This window comes from Mirounga leonina, unplaced genomic scaffold (genome assembly GCF_011800145.1).
Source record: "Mirounga leonina isolate KUSES-001 unplaced genomic scaffold, KU_Mleo_1.0 Mir_154, whole genome shotgun sequence".
Classification (NCBI taxonomy): domain Eukaryota; kingdom Metazoa; phylum Chordata; class Mammalia; order Carnivora; family Phocidae; genus Mirounga; species Mirounga leonina.
The window spans coordinates 55,098,255-55,117,903 of record NW_023270389.1 but is presented as its reverse complement, the minus strand read 5'-3'; the positions used below and the strand labels follow the sequence as shown (position 1 = coordinate 55,117,903).

General features: G+C 38.3%; 1 protein-coding gene across 1 annotated transcript in view; it reads left to right on the top strand.

The window, feature by feature from the left end:
* The first annotated feature begins 1,717 nt into the window (after positions 1 to 1,717).
* MROH9 (maestro heat like repeat family member 9) overlaps positions 1,718 to 19,649 on the top strand; it is a 187,449-nt gene continuing 169,517 nt past the window's right edge. The window contains exons 1-3 of the mRNA XM_035011031.1: positions 1,718 to 1,803; positions 2,315 to 2,438; positions 4,737 to 4,927. Coding sequence (XP_034866922.1) covers positions 1,718 to 1,803; positions 2,315 to 2,438; positions 4,737 to 4,927 — 401 coding nt within the window. The remainder of the gene's footprint in view (positions 1,804 to 2,314; positions 2,439 to 4,736; positions 4,928 to 19,649) is intronic.

The following is a 19,649-nucleotide window of genomic DNA, read 5'->3' as shown; positions in this document are numbered from 1 at the left end:
ATTTTATTGATGGTTGTATACAAAGGAGTTGTATAATAAATATTCCTACAGATTTTGCTGTGAAAAAAAATGTACACATGATAAAGTGGAAATTTAGTAGGAATTATGTTGATGTTGCAGCACATTTTGCCAAGACACATAATTCCTACAGGCTTAAGACAAGGGCACTTAAAAATCATACTACTTTCTATTTATAAGACTACTTTGCATTTGCTGTCTCAGATATTCTTTTGGTATCGACTGATACTTGTTTCTTACTTGTTAAAGTTTTATTCTACATGAGATTCAGTTTGACAGACAAGAACAAAGAGGGCAGAGAAGCACCAGGGTCTCTAACTCATCAGAGCTTCTGTGGGAAGTAGGAAAAGGTCCCTATTCAAGTGAGTTGTGGCTGGAGGCACAGTTTGAGATGTGGAGAATGCCTGTGTGCAAAGAAAAGAAGCCCATTCCTTTGGTGTCTAGAGCCCACACGTGGGCTCTCAGCCTGGAGAGGGCAGCGTGGCTGGGTTTCAGGCTCCCTGACCCCTCCTTCAAAACAAGCACAGCTTCTCAGATCTGAGAACTGATTGGGGAGATGGAAGGAATTTGGAGAAAAACCCACGACTGTGGTGAAGAACTTTTAAGAGGTTTGCTATGAGCTTTAAGATTTTCTAAACCCCATCTCAATCTCTCCAGCAAAAACCTTAAGAAAGTCTCTGTTTTTCAGTAATGCCGTTAGTCCTGAGAATTCTTTTTCTTCTGGGGATACTAAGTAGTATTAAAATCTGTATCAAAATGGATTTTTTAAGTGTCAGCTGAGGACAGAAGACCTCTGAATCACAAAGTTAATTAAACCACTTTCTTGCTCACTGTCCAGTAGAGGGAAATGGACACACTGAACAGTAATTTAAATCAACTTAGTAAAACTTATGTAGTCCATATGCAGAGGGTATGCTCTCTCAGAGGGCAGAAGCCAGGTCTACACTGTGTCCTGAACATCCCCTAGCGCTGTTCCCAGTATGTGGTCAGTAACTACTTGCAGAACTGAATGAAAAAAAATATTGCAACTCTGGGTCTACATGCTAATCCATTTTTCTCACCTTTAAAAATTTTGCTTGAAATAAATAAATTATAATTTTATTTACTTTTCCTCAGATCCAAAGGAAATGAAATATTTTGGTAAAAAATGATTGGGTAACTCAGGCATTTTTGCAAACCATGTGTGTTTTCACTTCTGATTTCCTTATTGCTTAGGAAGCAAATACTTGCATCAAATTTAAATTCAATGTGTGCAGGTTTCTCTTAAATTAGAAATAGAAAGCCCAGGGGTGCCTGGGTGGTTCAGTCATTAAGCATCTGCCTTTGGCTCAGGTCATGATCCCAGGCTCCTGGGATCGAGCCCCACATCGGGCTCCCTGCTCAGCAGGAAGCCTGTTTCTCCCTCTCCCACTCCCCTGCTTGTGTTCTCTCTCTCACTGTGTCACTGTCAAATAAATAAATAAAATGTTAAAAAAAAAATTGAAAGCCCAATGGGAGATTTGCATTATGAGGAACATGGAGTAGTTTGGGCATGTATTTTCACGGTAATGAGTGTGTGCCAGAGAAAGAAGGATAACAAAGAGCCAAGACAATATGGGCTTATCATCCTTGCAGTCTGGTTCATGAGTCCTGGAATGGCTGAGTGACAAGTATAGTGAAGGACAGAATCTGTGAGCAAAAGGACAGGGCTGGGGGCCACATGAGAGGAGAGCAGGATAGTGGTAGCTGGCTTGAGCAAAAAACAGAGGATCTGGAAGACACAGAATCCTCAGGCTACCTGGCTAGGTTATACCATGCGAAAGATGGAAAAGCTACAGGGACCTGCACAAAAAGTCTTTCTAAAATGTCATCCTTATCATTATAGTGCCCCTAAATCTTTAAGGCTTTCCTTTTCTCCTTGGGGTTTTGAATTAACATTCTGGAACCCTTATTTTCATGACCTTTTCAGCCACTATTAGTTCACAGCTAAATACTGTTTTATACCTGTGACAACAATTCGGAAAGGCAAGTCTGTGTGGATCCTGGAAGTGGATGTGCCCGGCTGGAGAAAGAATGTTAAGAAGAAAGTGAGAGGATGTCAAAGGAAACTTATACCCACTTCACAAATTTGTGCAAGGCTTGCCTTCTCCTGCAAGATGGACACCACTCTCATGAGCTAACACGTCAGCAATCAAGATTTGAACTCATCTAATTCTTTCTGCTTGCTTGGAAAGAAGGAAGAAAATGCACATTTATTTAGTATCTGCCAAGTATTAGGTGTTTTCATAAATGATTTCTTATGTATTTCTCATAACAGCCAAGGGCATACCTACGTATTATTGTTCCCACAGGAGATACTGGAACTTAAACCAGGACTTGTTACTGTAAGTCCAATTCTCTTTGCTATTCCAAGGTGCTTTGGTGCTTTGCTGCTATTCCAGGTAAAGCTTGTTCACTTCTGCCTCTGCTTTTTTTCTCTTTTGATTATTCCACTACTGACATTTGGGATATTCTTAGGGTCACATTTTCTCAGAACAATCCCCTGAGTTAGGTATTATTGTCCCAATTTATAGGTGAGGCAACTGAGGCCCCAGGTTTCAGAACCAGATAACGGTGCAGCCAGGGGGCAGGTCCAAGTTTGCTGACTCCAGAGCCCACGCTCTGAGGCTCTGGGGACTTCCTCCTCGGCGTCGGCACCTCTAGGGAGCCACCTATGTGTTGATTTCGACCTCTGTGGCATCCTGGGGATTCAGCAGCTGATAGGTTGTGGGTATCAGTACAGACTTGAGACAAGCGTCTTGTGACTTTCACACTGAGGCAATCGGCTCCTGGCCATGCAATGTGGCCACTGGACTGTCCCTTCAGTAAAGCCAAATTAGTGATGGGAAAACAGAGGGATCTTGTCTGGCATTGAGTTCCTGTGATGGCGTTCATCCCTGTCTTGTCCAAGACTGATTTGGAGTTTAATGGGAACCAGAGTGATTGGAAACATTTTGCAAGAACAGACTTCTAATTTTTTTCTAAGGATACAGCTATCAAGGAAAAACATCAGGGAGTGAGCATGGCCATCTCATCTCCACCCCCGGCGGAAAGCAGTCCAGCAGCAGGATGCAGGGTGTCTTAGCGGAGTCTCTCATTACTCTCCCCCTCACTCAGGCGTAAATCATTCTCTAATTGAAGATCAGACATAAATCGTTCTGGAACCATGGTGCTCACTAACTGTTATTGTGTTATTGAGACATAAATCCTATGTCAGCTTGACGAAATGTCTGCGGCCATCGGGTTAAACAAGTCAAGGCAGCTACTTAACGATTTCCAAACACTCGATTATTAAAGTTCAGACAGTGTTCTAGTGGAAAACCGTGTTAAAATGGACTTTAAACAGCCATTTCTCACATATGTTTGGTAAACGGTAGCCATAAAGACTTCCCCTGCTCTGAACTTCATCTCAGAAAGGCCTAGAATGGACAACACAGGTACACAAGGAGAAGCAGCCCAGAACTGGGGGGAAGAAGGGGCTCCTTTGACCTTTGCAACTTTTCATTCTGTGAAGCCCAGCTTGATGCCACCCTTTCATACTTTTCTTCCACCTGTCTCTGGGCATCTTATACAATGTGGAGAGAGAAAACGACTCATTTTGCACCATAGATGTGACCTCAGTGAGCTAATTATAGCCCTAATTTCTGTAAATGAAGCCTAGGGGCACCTGGGTGACTCAGCGGTTAAGCGTCTGCCTTCGGCTCAGGTCATGATCCCAAGGTTCTGGGATCGAGCCCCACATCGGGTTACCTGCTCAGCGGGGGGCTTGCTTTTCCCCCTCCCTCTGCCACTCCCCTTGCTTGTGCTCTCTCGCTCTCTCTTGCTCTATCTCTCAAATAAATAAAATCTTAATAAATAAATAAAGCATAGCACATTATGTTTGGATAGTTCCACAGAGTTTCTGAAAATTTCCTTGTGTATGTGATCCATGTTCTCTGCTACTCTCTCCCTGAATGATCAAAAAAAGGACTTCCCTAGCATCATGCATCCACACTACAAATTTATCTGCATCTCCTTTTCCATCGTTGGTGTCAGAATACAGGAGATGTTCTTCCTTCTACCCAAAATGAGCCACTCTACCTCTGCCCTCTCTCTTGTTGAAAACTTTCCTGCCTTGTTCTACAACCTCTTCTTTTTTACTGTCCCCTTCTCATTAAGAATTAAATAACTAAAGTTCTCCCCACATTTAACTAAACGAATATACTACTGCAATCTCCATCCCCTGTCTACTGCCTTGTCTGGGTCCTTTCACGGTTAAGCTTTTTGAAAGAGTCTTTCTCACTCACAAACTTCTGCTTTTTACTTCCCACTCAATCCTCAAACCACCTCAGTCTGGCACCTGCCCCTAAAAACTCCTCTGGAACTGATCTTGCCAAAGTCACTGTGTAGGTTAGATGATTTTGCCTGCAAGTAACAGAAACTGGGTTAAATTATAAAGGAGATTTGGGGCTCATGTACTTAGAAAACCAGGAGTAGAACAAAGATAAGATACCCCCCAACACAACGATGCCAGGTCTACACTCCCATGTGAGTCAACAGAGTACAAAACGGCTGCAGTAGATCCAGCCTTCACATCAACACACAATGATATTCAGAAGAGGAAAAGCCATCCCTTCTTGTGGCTCTCTTTTGGGAGCACAGAGACTTTTCCTAGAGACTCCGAGAAAGCTTCTTTTAGCATTTTCTTAATGTGACATTAGGTATTCATTCCTGAAACAAGCCTGGAGGCCAGGGGAATGTCAGGCAAGCGCCTTACTTACAGCGGCATAATTGCTCCTATGTCAGTCATTCTCAACAGGGGACAATTTTGCCCCCAAAGGGACATTTGGCAATGTCTGGAGTTAGCTTTCATTGCTGTGACTGTGACCGAGGTGCTAATGGCTTCTCGCAGGTAGAGATGAGATGCTGCTAACCAGCCCGCCATGCACAGGACAGCCCCACAACAAAGGGCAATAGTATCATCACCCTTCTTAGTTATCCTCACACCCTATCAATCACAGCCTCTGTCAATGCCAACTCCCAGAAGTCTCTGGAATTCATCCACTTCTGCTCTCACACTGCCACTGTCCTCATTCAGGTCACTCTCACTTTTTATTTTCTGTATAATTTTTTGTGTTGTTTACTGGTCCCGTTTGTCTAACAAGGGTATGTGAATTTGCTGCCCCTCAGCCCAGTGAAGGCTGTATCAGTTAGGGTTTGAGAACAGGTGGAAGGAAAATCAAAATAAATAAGATAGAAATGTATTGGCCTCTCAGGCATAAGAAGTCTAGACTTGATGGGACAAGGGTCAGAACTGGGGAAGGTTGGCAAGGACCCAGGTCCCCTCTATCTTGCTACTTCCGCATTTTATCAGCATATGACTTTTTCTGTGTGGTCCCAAACCTTTGCTTGAGCTCTGGCAATCACAACAGTATTTCAGCTAGCAGCATGGAAGAAAGGACAAAGAAGGGATCCCACCATCGAGAAGTTAAAACCGTCCATTTTACTTACAGCTTGTTGGACACTATTTAGTCATATTGCCACACTTAGTTTTGAGAAGCTGGTAAGCGTGGGGTTTATTTCAAGGGGCCATAGATTTAGCTACGAATTAGGATTTCTATTATTAACAAAGACATGGGAAACAATCTTGTGGGACAACCAGTAGTCTGTTCCAGAGCCAGAGTCATCCTCCCAGAGGGGAAGAATGAATGTGATTTGTTGCTTAAACCCTTGAATTGGCTGACTCTGTGTGATGTTCAGGATAAATGTTAAGATATTGAACTTGGCCTTTCAGCCCTCTCCCCCTCCCTTTTTCTGGACCAGTCTAATACATATTAAATAATAGTTTATTATTTTAGCCTGTATTTCTCTGATTACTCATGATTATGAGTAACGAGTTCCTTCATGTGCTTATTAGCCCTTAGGACTTCCTCTTCTGTCAAATATGTTTTCATATATTTGGTGTTTTTTTATTTCTTCCAGTTAATTATTAAGAATTTTTAATAAATTCCAAATAATAATTTCATCGTAGTTTTTGACATCAGAAATATGATGTCATTCATCTATCAACTTTATCTAGGGGTCTTTCATGGAATGGAAAACCTTGATTTTAATATATCAGATATATATAATATATGTGTGCATTGTATAAAATCATTTTGCCTTACACACTTCTAAAGTTTGGCTTAAGAATATTCTATCCCAGAATATTCACCCACATTTTTTTCATAACCACGTAGATTTAATATTCGTGTTTAAAATTTTAAATTTAAAGTATAGTTCACTTTTGCATGTGATAAGAGCTTTATTTTAGGAATGAGTTTTATTTTTCTCCGTATTTTGAGCCAGCTTCCTAATATCTGTCAAAGAATTTACCTTCCCTCTCTCCATTCAGTTGTGAAGCCACATTTATTGTATATTAATTTGCCCAGTACAAATGGCTTTGTCTCTGGGCTCTCTAACCTGTTCTATCAGTCTATTTGTTTTGTTTTACACCAGTATTATAATTTTAAATTACTCAAGCTTTGTAGTGTGCCATAACATGTCAATCCTACCATTTTATTCTTAAATTTTCATGTTGACATGGCCATTTACAGACTCTTAGTCCTCCATAAATATTTAAATATAAAATACATAAAAATAAATTTGAAATTTTGATTGAGATTACATTTAATTGATAAATTAATTTGGGGGGAGAATTGACATCTTTATAACATAAAAACCTTCCATCCAAATGCATGGAATGTCTTTCCACTTACTCAGATTATCTTTCTTACCCTTTATTAAGGTGATAAAACTTTCTCCACAAAGTTTTATTTTTGGTTATTTCCTAGGCATTATATCTATTTTTCTTGCTATTGTGAATGTCATCTTATTCTATATAGTTTTTCCTAGTTAGTTATTGTTACTATAAATAAATGCTACTGATTTTTGTAAATTTACCTTTCATCTGATAACCTTGTTGAATTCTCTTGCTGGTAGTCAGAGTTTTGATTGTTCTGCTGACAATCATATCATCTGCAAATAATGATGATTTTTTTATCTTTTTCTTTCTCTACTTCTACATTAAATAATAATTCCAAATGAATAGCTTTGTCTTATTCCAAGGCTTAAAGGAATTAGACTGTTATAAATTTCTATATTCATATAATAACTAGTTGAGAAAGCTTTCTTATAGTTCCAATTTGCTAATTTTTAAAACACATATGTGTATGTTCAACCTTCTATAATAATTTTCTGCTTTGAGATAATCAAAGATTTTTTATGATTTCAATGATAGACTTTTTTGATGAAAAACTGCCCTTCTATTACAGGAGAAATCCTTTCTTGATCATATTTTTTATTTTTAAAATACACTGTTGGATTTGATTAGTTAGCATTGTTGTTAGGATTTTTGCATCCATGTTCTTAAGCTAAATGGGCCATAATCTTCTTTTCTTGTACTGTCTTTTTCTAGTTTGGGAATCAAGATTCAAATAGCTTCAAAAAATGGCATTGGCAGTGTCGTATTTTTTGTTCTTTTGGGGGGATAACTTGAATAAGATAGGATTTAATTTCTTGAAAGTATGGTACAATTTACCTGTAAAACCATATAAGCTTACATTTTTTTTAAAAAGAGAAGTCTCTGATCACCTTTAAAATGTATTTTTTTCTAAATTATACTGATCTACTCAGGTCCGCTATTCTTCTTGTGCCGATATGACATTTTATAAATACATTGGAATGTATTTATTTTATTTAGCCTTTTAAACTTACAAGCATTAGGTATTCAAAATAGTTTACATATGTATATAAAATCTCTTATTTCTATATATCTTTCCATTTTTAATTCCATATAGGTTTATTTGTATCTTTTCTCCTGATTAATTTTATGAGATTCATCTATCTTATTGAGTTCTTTTTACTGATTTCTTGGATTCAGGTGTAGGTTACTATTCTTTTATTGGTTTTTCTGTTCTTATATTTATTTTTAATTACATGCTTCTTTCTTATTTTGGGGGTTTGCTCTTGATCTATTACAAACTTCTTAAATCAAATGCATAACTTTTATTTTAAAAAATGTTCTTGGCCCTTAACAAATGTCTTCAAAGTAAAAATGTCTTCTCAAGCATTTCTTTACCTGTGTCCCATACATTTTATGTTTCACTACTATCATTATTCAGTTCTACATGTTTCATTTTTAATATTTTTTAAAACTCTGGTAATATATACAACAGAAAATTTACCATTTTAACCATTTCTTAGTGTACAGTTCAGTAACATTAAGCACACTCACAATGTTGTGCACCCATCACCACCATCCATTTCCAGATCGTTTTTTGTCTTTCAAACCAGACAATTCTGGAACAAGACATCTGCGTTTTCCAAAGTCCTTATCTATTCAGGGGCCCTGTTTCCCCCCAGGAGTCCCTGGCCTGAACTCCACTGCCTTGTGAAGGCAGGCTCACCAGGGCTGGTCGGGGTATCTTCTGAATAAGATAAACCTGGATGCCCTGGTTGCTGGAGAAGCCTCTGGGTCCCCAGGAGGCCACAAGCCCAAATGGGAACAGACTGTCACCAATTTTCAGATGCTGCCTCAAAGAGATTGGTGAGGGGCTGGGCCTCCCTCTATATAGGAGGATGTGCAGGTGGTTGGGGCCATGCCCTAACTCCATAGGCCTGAAGATACGTAGCTGCCCAAGGCCTGAGGAGAGAGTCATACTTGCATGTACATTTGGCATGGTTCATGGCAACCAGGGATCTGTAACAGGACATGAATCTGGAGAGGAAGGGTCACCTGAGAGGGCTCTTGTGGAAACATGGCAGGTGACTCATTTCAAACCCTTACCTACCCAGTGGTGCCTATTCCCTCTGTGGGTATATCTAGAGGGAAATTGACTGCCTTGCCAGGGTGGGGCAGGGCAGGTTGGCTGGGGTAACCTCCTTTCTTTTGGGTGGATAGAGGCAGAGTCACCCTGGCAAATTCTGATTCTGTCTTGTAGTCTTAGCTTTTCCAGAATATCTTATCAATAAAATCATTGGTATGTAGCCATTTGAGACTGGCTTTGTTCACTTAGGATAATGCATTTGACATTTATCCATATTGTTGTATAGGTAGTTTGTTCTTTTTTATTATTGAGGTGTAATTCATTTTATGAATGTTTCACTCTTGTTGACCCATTCATGATTTGAGGATATTTATTTCCAGTTTTTAAAGCTTGCGAATAGAAGTTTTTGTGAAATTGTAAGTTTTGGTTTCTCTTGGGTACACACATTGGAGTGGGATTGCTGGCTTGTTGGAAGGTGGTGGTCATTTCAGGGACTGACGAGACAAAAGCTGCATTCAAGAGCTTACCAAGGAGAAGGAGCTTTTCAAACACTACAGGTATTTATTTGAAATCCAGTGGGTTAAACAGGATTAAGCACAAACTAAGAACAGAAAGAAATTTCCTTTTTCTTTAAGAAATAAAGTTATTTTTTAGAAAGAAATCTAAAGTGAGTATCATACTAAGTAGTGAAATATTGAAAGCTTTCCCCTTGAGATCAAGAACAAGACCAACATGTTCACTGCCACCCCTCCTATTAACATTTTACTAACGGTCCCATTCCCAACGGAGTAAGTAAAGAAGATGAAATAAAACATAAAAAGATTGGAGAGAGAAAAAAATAAAACTGTCATTTTGCAAACCACATGATTTTATTCACAGAAAAAAATAATGAAGTCTCTGCATATGATCTCTTCAACTAAAAAGTGATGTTAACAATCACAGTTGTGGGCGCCTGGGTGGCTCAGTTGGTTAAGCGACTGCCTTCGGCTCAGGTCATGATCCTGGAGTCCCCGGATCACGTCCCGCATCAGGCTCCCTGCTCGGCGGGGAGTCTGCTTCGTCCTCTGACCCTATCCCCTCTCATTTGTTCTCTCTCTCTCATTCTCTCTCTGTCAAATAAATAAATAAAATCTTAAAAAAAAAAAAAAACAATCACAGTTGTTACTGGAAACAATTCTTATAAGCTAGAAGATATCCCTCCAAAAGTAAGGGTGTAACCAAAAAAATTCAATGACTACAGTTCAAATGGTTTCTAAGATTTAATTTTGAAATTCTGTAATCATACTTTGGAAATCTCAGTTTATGCTGGGAATTTTTTGATAGAGCTCCAGTTTTTGATAAGGTGGATTTATAATCATACCAGAATGAAATAAAATCTTGAGGCAGTCAATGTTCTTTTAGCATTTAAATGTAACAGAACATTCCAAAGAATCATGACTAGGAAGAGCTTATTTCATACATTTTGTTTTGTAAAAATACTTGTTTGATTTTTAACTTACTTCTTTGTGTTTTATATATAAATGGTACTTAAGCTTTGATGGTTTCATTACTTTATCAGCCAATACATCTCTGCAATAATACACTTCACCCTCCATTATGACTACAAAATAGAATCCAATATGTGAGGAGTATAAGATTTCTAAATCAGACTAATACAAAATCCTTGGATTTTGAATTTTTAAATTACTTCCTTTGTCATTATTTGCTTTACTACCACTGACACCTTCAGAAGAGGTGTGTCTTTTCTTGACAAAAAATCCAGGGAAACTTTTACAATCTGAAAATAAGAGTTAAAAATTAATAAGTCACATTTCTTACAATCCTAATTTATCTAATAATGCTAAACCATAAACTGAAAAAGAGGCTTGAGTTCAAATTAAATTGAGTTAAATTAAAATTTAAATTGAGAACAAAAACAGTAAGTTATAAGAAAATATGCTTACATTTTCTCAGATATTTATACACTTTGGTTTATAGATGACAATTTAACCTTAAAATATCACAAGTTATAACAAAATCCTACAAAGTGGGCAGGCTGGTTTCATGGGTGTGTGACCTGCACATTCGCACAAAGCCCAGTACTTAGAAGGACCCCTCACTTGCTTTAATGCTCTGCTGCTGCCATCTTGAAAGTCTTAATTTTTTAACAAGGGACCCACATTTTAATTTTGCATTGGGCCCTGAAAATTATATAACCAGTCCTGGCTGACCTGATAACTCAAGACATATGCAGCTCACTTCCTGAGTTTAATCCCACTCACATTGGTGTATACCCTGCTCAGTGAGACTACTCAACTGATGACCTGCTCGGATGTCATGGTATTGTCTAACCGCTATACAAGTTGTTAAACACTTACTCTCCTTGGATCACTCTTCTAACAAATTGGTAACAACCAGTTGTGGATTGGCCAATAGACAAGACACACTTCAAATAGTGTTTTCCTAGACACTTAATTGGTGACCAACAAAATGAAGAATAAATGAATCCATTTGGATGTTAGGAGCAGGAGTGCTTGAAATGACTGGGTGGGGTATCTTTTTGTTTGTGGGTGTCCCTGCTGTTTGCCACAGCCTAGCCAAGAGCTATGGTAAATTTTTAACAAATCATCCAGCCAAGAAAAAGGCATGTGATGATCTCAATTTAAAATGTGATAAGGCACAGGAAAAGTCAGAAATATCACACAGACTTCACAGGGCTTTGGACAAGTCTCACAATTTGCTAGCAGGAGTCAGCTTGTTCTCCTCCTGAACTTTCTACCCCTAAAATAGTAGAGCTATGGGCAAATGGAAAGCAGGTCCACAGCTTTGATGAAGACTTGAAATTTGAATACATTGCCCTGACTTAGAGGAAAGGATCACTATCTCTGAACATGAACAGTCTGAATTAAGACTAGAACTAGTTCAGGCTTCAAAGCTATGGCAGTGAACTCTCTCCAGTGATGACATGTCATAGGAGAGGAAACAGAAGCCTTATCACCGGAGGCACTTAAACTTGAGCTAAGGAAAAAACACAAGGAGCACTTTTGTTGCTCAAAGCCATGGAGTTTACATGCCCAATGGAGCCTGAGGAGGTCAAGTGGCTTGTCAGAGGTCACAAACTAATCAGATGCAGAAATGGGACCAGAGCTGGGCCTCTAGCCTCTAGGTCCAGGCCCCATACTTTTCCATGCAACTTTACTTTCAGATCAGTGACTTAGAATTCCAGTTAAAAAGTGTGGGTTTAAGTGTATTTTTTTTTATTCCTGCCTTCTCCCTTGAGTCATACTAAAAGCAACTAAGAGAAAAATACCCTCCATCTTCTTATGGAAAAAAAAAAAACAGAACCATAAGTTACAATTCTAAACCCCAAATGCTGTGTAATTTGGACCAAAATGAGGGAAGATGCTGAGAATTAAGACAAATGTTCCCCATTTTGTTTTGAGGAAGAGATTCTTCTAAAGAGTGGTTCTCAAACTTTAGTATGCATCAGAACCAATTAGGGAGTTTCTTAAGGTACAGACAACTGAGTCCCATGCCCAGCATTTCTTACTCAACAGGTGACACTTGAGAATCTGCATTTCTAACAGGTTCATAGGCAATGCTGATGTTATTGGTTAGGGACCACAATTTGGGAACCTGAAAATCCTCTGTAATTTTTTAATTAGGGCAACGAACTCTAGGGGTTGGTACTGGCCCTTGGAAAATCAAGGATTGTCTCTTTAGATGCCCAAATACCACAAAATAACACAAGGAGCATAGCTACCATCTCAATCCAGGCTCCTAACTGAGAGAGGCCGCTAGAGGCATAAACAAGGTGAATAGAGGAAGAGAAATAGAGCCCATGAGAATGCAATGCAGGGAATGGTATAAATGGCATTGCTGGAAGCTACATAATCCATTTGCATCTTGAAACTGAACTGAGATGGTCGCTCAAGGAGAGGGAAGTAACATAGACCCCAAAATACAGATGGCATCCCTTGTTCACACTCCCCTCCTTCCCACACTTCTCCAGCAGATTGTGGACTCATTAAAAATGACATTTATGCAGAAAGAAACCAACAAGGAAACTAGGCATATAGAAAGCAATGATTTTATTTTTTAAAAAAAGAAAGGAACATAAGGAAAAGCACATGAAGTACATACGTCATGAAATTAATTCCCCTTACATGCATCATGATACTTCAAAAGTTAAAACAAAAAGACACAAATGGGAGAAACAAGAATTCAAAGAAGAGAGGATAACCTATCAAAAGGAGTAAAAAGTAGACCGGCAGAACTTTGGAAAGAAATAAAAGAGAAAAAGAATAACATTTCAAAGATTTAAGTCATTTTGGACTGCAAAAATTTGTTTCAAAACTCGGGGCAGGCTTGAGGAGATGTCAATAAATGCAGTGGGGGGAAAAAGTGAAGATAGGAACACATTTATAGAGGAGAAAACCAGAAAAAAAAAGAATAACAAAAAGTTGCAGATCTATGATATATTTTTAGGAATAATTTTTCTCTCAGAAAGCAGAAGCTGAGACTAGGTCTGTATGCAGGCAGCTATTTGGGGAAATAGTCCCAGCCAATAGGCTAGGACTTTGGAAGAATAAAGGAGGAAAGGAAGGCAAGCCAGTGTGGGTTTTCTCAAGTCGGGCACTGCTGTGGGACTCTCAGAGCCACTAAATGGGATGTGCACTCAAGGTGGAAGGGGGCAGCATTTATGCACCATACTTCCCTGGTCCAGGTTACCTCCATGGACTGTTAACCCCATGCACTGAATGTGTACAGGTGCCTAGAGAGTCCCCCTGAGAATTCCAAACCCCTACCTACATCAGAGGCAAAAAAAGGATGGATTTGGGTGCTATCTGAGGCAAGATTCTGCCAGGTCACATCTTACCAATTTTGTTACTGCAGAAAAGACTGGAAAAGACCAATGGTCAGAAAGTATGCAGGGTGGGGAGCAAGCTGTGTTGGACATGGAGGTCAAACTGTGTCTTAGGAGAAAGAGACAATGGCATGTTCTTGGAAAAACATCTTAGTAAAGTTACTGAACTTGAAGGAGAAGGAAAAAAGATCAAAACATCCAGGCCAGGACCAAAACAGACATTAAAACCACTTAAAAGGGGGAAGAAATTACATTGGTGTCAGACCTGACATTGCAGTGATCCATACTAGGAGACAGTGGAGCAATGTCTATAAAACCTGGAAGTAGCAAAAATGAAACTGAAGAATTTCACTGCTAGACGAAGATCATCCAGGTACAAATGCAAGAGATACAGGCTTTCACGCTTACAGGAACTGAGAGAAACATACTTGGGGACAAAAATCTAGTTAACCAAGACCTCAGCAAAGGAGAGGCCATGATACAAGGACTGGTAGAAATTAGAGACTTGATTTAAACACAGAACTAGAAGTAAGCAACTATGACATTGAAGTCAAATAATAGGATTCAAATGGCTTAAATTGTGGCATTGTAAAAATAACATAATTAGCAAACACCTCAGGTGAATTATTTTCCTCACATACCATACTAGAGAATGGTATTCTCTTATTACATACTGTCTGGCATTAAACAGTACATTTTTCCAGTGTAGTATTCCAAATGACTAATGCTTCTCAGAACACGGTGCCTCAATATTAGGGGTATGTTGAATCATTAATAATAACTTTTGTGGAAAAACAATTATCTGAAGTTCATCATTCTTTAGTTTTACCATGATTTCTTTATCTTCTGTTATATTCATATAAAAATAAATGAATTATATATTCATATAATAGTAAATATAATACTAGAGTCTGGGGTGCACATACACACACACACAAAAAGACCAAGATTGTGCGTGCATTTGTGAGACTATGACCTAGCTAGTTTGGCACAGTTTAACTTTCTGGGCAGAGCCTGTCATTAGCCCCCTTCCCCCATACTATCTCCTCCAGTAAGGATCCTACTTTCTTACTGACTCATGCTGTCTGTGATCAGGAGGGATTTGGGGAGGATTTGCTATTCACTAAATGGTTCATGTTTGCTTTGAACCAATTGTTCTGGTTATTTGGGGAAAATTGTCAGCAGTAGTTTGGAGAGAAAGGAAAGAACACGAATAGCCATTTATCAAGAAGACAGCCCATGTTTGGAGTTTTGATCCTGTGTTTACGTTTTTCTCAGAATTTGTGGCAGCCAATGTGGATCAGATACTCTCAGATGGAGAACAAGAGCTTGAAACATTAGGAAATTCAGGGATTTTGTGGTTCCATACAAATTTTAGGATTATTTGTTCTAGCTCTGTGAAAAATGCTGTTGGTATTTTGATAAGGATTGCATTGAATGTGTAGATTGCTTTGGGTAGTATAGATATTTTAGCAATATTTGTTCTTCCAATCCATGAGCATGGAATGTCTTTCCATTTCTTTGTGTCATCTTCAATTTCTTTCATCAGTGTTTTATAGTTTTCAGAGTGTAGGTGTTTCACTCTTTGGTTAGGTTTATTCCTAGGTATCTTATTATTTTTGGTGCAATTGTAAATGGGATCTTTTAACCTCATGCTAACAGAGCTTCCTAATGACTTCAGCTCAGTCTGGAGTGCTGTAGAGGTATTGGTTTTGAGTGTAAACTATTGAGTAAAAAACATTTTGAAGCAGAAAATGATTTCCATTAATATACAAATATATACTTTTATAAATCCTTGGATATATATAGAGTTACCCTCCACAAACTATCTGAGATGATGACAGAGAAGTCAAATATTGAGCATTCATCTGGGGCTGGAATAATATCCATACATAAATAAATAATTGATATATGATATTAATGGTAAACCATCAGCCAAACTTCTCTGGGTATATCCTTTTGTTTAATTCGGATTTTAGAACCATGGGAATGTTTCATATACCTCCCAAATAAATAAGTAATTAAATGAACTAAGGTGTGGGAGGTAAACTCAAAACACAATACAAATAGTAACCAATGAATGTAACTATATAAAAATGAATAACTGAATAATCAAAGCATACTGAAGAAAACAACAAGCCTAAGTAACTTTGGAAGACAGTATTTGACTGTGTACTCTAAGAGTTAAATCTCCCCCAAAAATGTACCACACACGTACTCTAGTTAATAAACTTGTTTTGCACAGGAGTGTGGGTTAGGAGTTTTGAAACTATCTTTTGTATTTTCTAGGACTGAGCAAATAGAAAAATATACTACAGATAATGAGAGCCAGATTTAGCCATCAGAAAAAGAGAAGAAGAGAGAATAAAGAGAAAAGTCTAGATAAAGAAGCCTGTGGTGTTGAATTAGAATCAGAGGTATCAGTATGAATTCAGGGTCTTTCACAGGTCATAGATTATTGATAGATGGAGATAGGTAACAGACATGAGCATGTATACATATATTCATACATGTATTTCCTAGTTCTCTGCTCTCTCTAGAGGTAATGGCAGGAGAATGAGTATAACTAGCACCAGGTTTTGGTTTCTAAATACTACTGTCCAATAAAAGGAACCAGGGCTCCTTGGAGAAATGGATAATTCCAGAGCTGGAGCAAGGAAAATATAGAAATAGCCTGGAATATTCTGTGGTGCAAGGAATTAAGGAACTACTCAAACATGATAGAAGTATGTTGAAAAGTTATAGGAGCCAACTTAAAAGAACTCCAAGGCTAAATAGAGACAATTTAAACAGAAAGAAAGAAGAACAGAGAGGGAGGGCAGGTGGGAGGGAAGAAGGAAGGGAGGGAGGAATGGAAGGAGAGAAGCAAGGGAAGGGAAGGGGAAAGAAAGAGGGAAAGAGAGAAAGCAAGCTACAGAAGATCACCATTTGTCAAGCACTGCAGTAATAATCATTGCTGTCAAAATGGTCCTGAATATTAAAGTCTGTAGACAAAAGTACAATGAGACACAGGATATTTGCATTTTCTCAAAGCTCCCCACAAAAGACTTACTAATTTCAAAGAGCAAAACGGAGAGTTAGTATAGAAACTTGGAAGTCACCACCTTAATCATGGCATCAAAGTTGGCATTAGCAGCAGTGAGACATTTCAGCATAATCTATCTCCTGATATAACACACTGAGAAGGAGGTGAAATCCCTTTTGTGGAATCCTTGCCAAAAATGAGCATCCTGACTCAATCATAGGAAAGCATCACACAATCCAAATGGAAGAACTCATTGAAAGTTTCAAGGTCATGAGATACAAAGAAAGACTGAGGAACCGTCCCAGACTGGATGAGGCCAAGGAGATGTGACAATTAAACGGATCCTGGACCAAAAAAAGGACATTAGTGGGTGAAATTTGAATAAGTTTTCTCTGTAGATTCATTAGTAGCATTGTATCCGGATTGTTTTTTTGTTTTGTTTTGTTCCATTTGTCCTTGTTTTGATAATTGTACTGTGGTTACGTAAAATGTAATATTTGAGAAAACCATGTTAAGGGTAGACCAAAATTCTTGTACTATTTTACAAATTTTTCATGAATCTAAAATTAGTTCAAAATGACAAGTTAAAAAAAATAGTACTAATTAAAAGAATAATCAATCCAAGCAGAAGTCTCTGAATACAGAGGAATGGGCAGTGAGACTCCAGTTTCAGATGGAAAAAAGTGAAACTCCACTAATATCTAAACTTCAAACAATCCTTCATTAAACAGTACATCATCCAAATGTGGGAGTATAAGCTTTAGGCAAGCCACCCTAAGATGAAATAGCTTTTTCTACAGCTTCCTTTCCTTATGTAGCTTTACATCATTCAACGCTCAGCCATTTCTTCTTGGCATGTGCAATGTTGACTTCACCTCTTGTGACAGTGTTCTCACCTTTCCCTGTCCTCATTGGCTGCCATTTGAGCTCCTTACCTTTTTCACTGATGCCTACAATTACAGCTTCATTCCTTGGACTTAAGACTATTTATTCTTATTTAAACAAAAATAAATCTCCTTGGATATGCTAAAAACAAAACAAAATATTTGCCCTAATGATAATTTATATCTCATCACAAAGGAATTTATTGAATAATAATCATCATTTTTTTAAAGGGGGTAGTAGAAAGAGCCTTAAGTGAAGGATGGATAATGAAGGAGAAGGAGAAAGGAGAATCGGGGCCCTTCAATGAGAATATTTTCTTCTAAAATAGTAGTTGTCAAACCAAATCTCTATGGAGTATTGGGCACAAGTGTTCAGCTCCTTAAATAGTGGCTCTGTTCTCATATTTCACTGGAAAATAAGAGTGAATAGAATGTCTTCTTTTTTAATTTGCCTTGAGCTTTTGCTCACTTGGAAAAAACAGAAAGAACGTGTAAACAACCAGAAGTGCTTAGCATAATACCTTGCTTTTCTGTGCATAGTGTACTGTGGCTATAATTTCACATTGCTTTACATATAATAGTGACATCTTTTCTGCTAGTGGAAAATGTTCATATATATTTGATAGAATGAAATAGATCAGTGTTCCATGATACTTTCTTTACATAGAGCATCATGGCTTCTAGGTATTTCCCTGAACATGTTGGGGATTGCTAACCTACTTAAGAATCTAACAGATAGCTGGCTGTGAGTTGGAATCACATTCCCCTCTTCTACCATCAAAGAAGTGTTGCTAAGCCCTTACCCAAGAATATTGCAAAACCCAAAGCCAGGGACAACTTGGTGTCTCATTATGCTAATGCAAACTTGCACCCAGGATTTTTCCATTAGCAGTAAGTTTATGTCACCTAATAGCTTGAGACTGCACCAAAGCTTCATGTGAACATTGTCATTCACCATCCTGTTTAATGGGTATCTAATACAGAGACCAGCCTTTGCCTGCTGTCAGCTCTATTACTCCTTTTTTCATTTGGGAAATTATTTATTTCTAACAATGTCTCTAAGGTTGAATTTATTGCTGTGAGCTGGGTATTTAATAAAAATCTCTTTTTGTTGTTGTTGCCTTTGCTGAATTCTAGGGCATTCTAGTTCTGAATGTGTGGGCATTCTGAATAATTGCAGCTGCTATAAAAACATAAAATTTTCCAAAAAAATTAAAAATTCTTAAGCTTAATGGGTGTTGAACTTGACACATTCTTGGTCTGCTACTTAAGGATGAAGCTAGACTCATGGAATGGCCCAATTCTGAGACATTACATACAGCAAAGAACAGGGAGGCTTGGGTCTTTGTAGTGTAAGGGCTGGAAGGTAAGTGCACTATCAGGGTAGAGGGGAACACATTCCCACTTTGGTCTTGATGACTTCCCTGGGCCCCAGAAAACTGCTCATGGTTCAGAGGACCTGAGTTATATAAGGCCTGGTGGCCTCAGCCTACAGAAAGGCAAGGTGGTATAGTACAGCAGATGAACTTGCCCCAGGAGGCCAAAGTTCTGGCCCCAAGTCCGGTACAACCAGGTGTGAGACCTTTGACAAAGCACCCCATCTCTCTGGACTTCACTTTCTTTACTTGAACAATAAGGAATTTGAACTAGGTGACTGTAAGGGTCCCCGCCAGTCCTAAAATTCTGAAATACTACCTTGCAATTTTTGACTGGATGCCTTTCGTTTCTTATATAAACCTAATTCCATGAGAATTAAAAGTAGAATTCATTGCCAATTAATTAAGTTGTAGTGACATGTTTAGAGAGAAGATAAAATGAACTTTTCCTCATAGGAAATTCTCATATGCTGTTTGAAATATATACCACAGAAGGAAAGTAGAAATTGGCCACAGAATTAGCAATCACTTATATGCTTTTAAGACAAATACAGTATGGACGAAGATAGTTTTTGTGTCGGGAACAAGTCCAGCCTCCAATGGCCTGCAGTTTTGCCCTCAGTGCCCAAACCCCCACTACACATCATTATTATTATTATTATTATTATTATTATTATTATTATTATTATTATTATT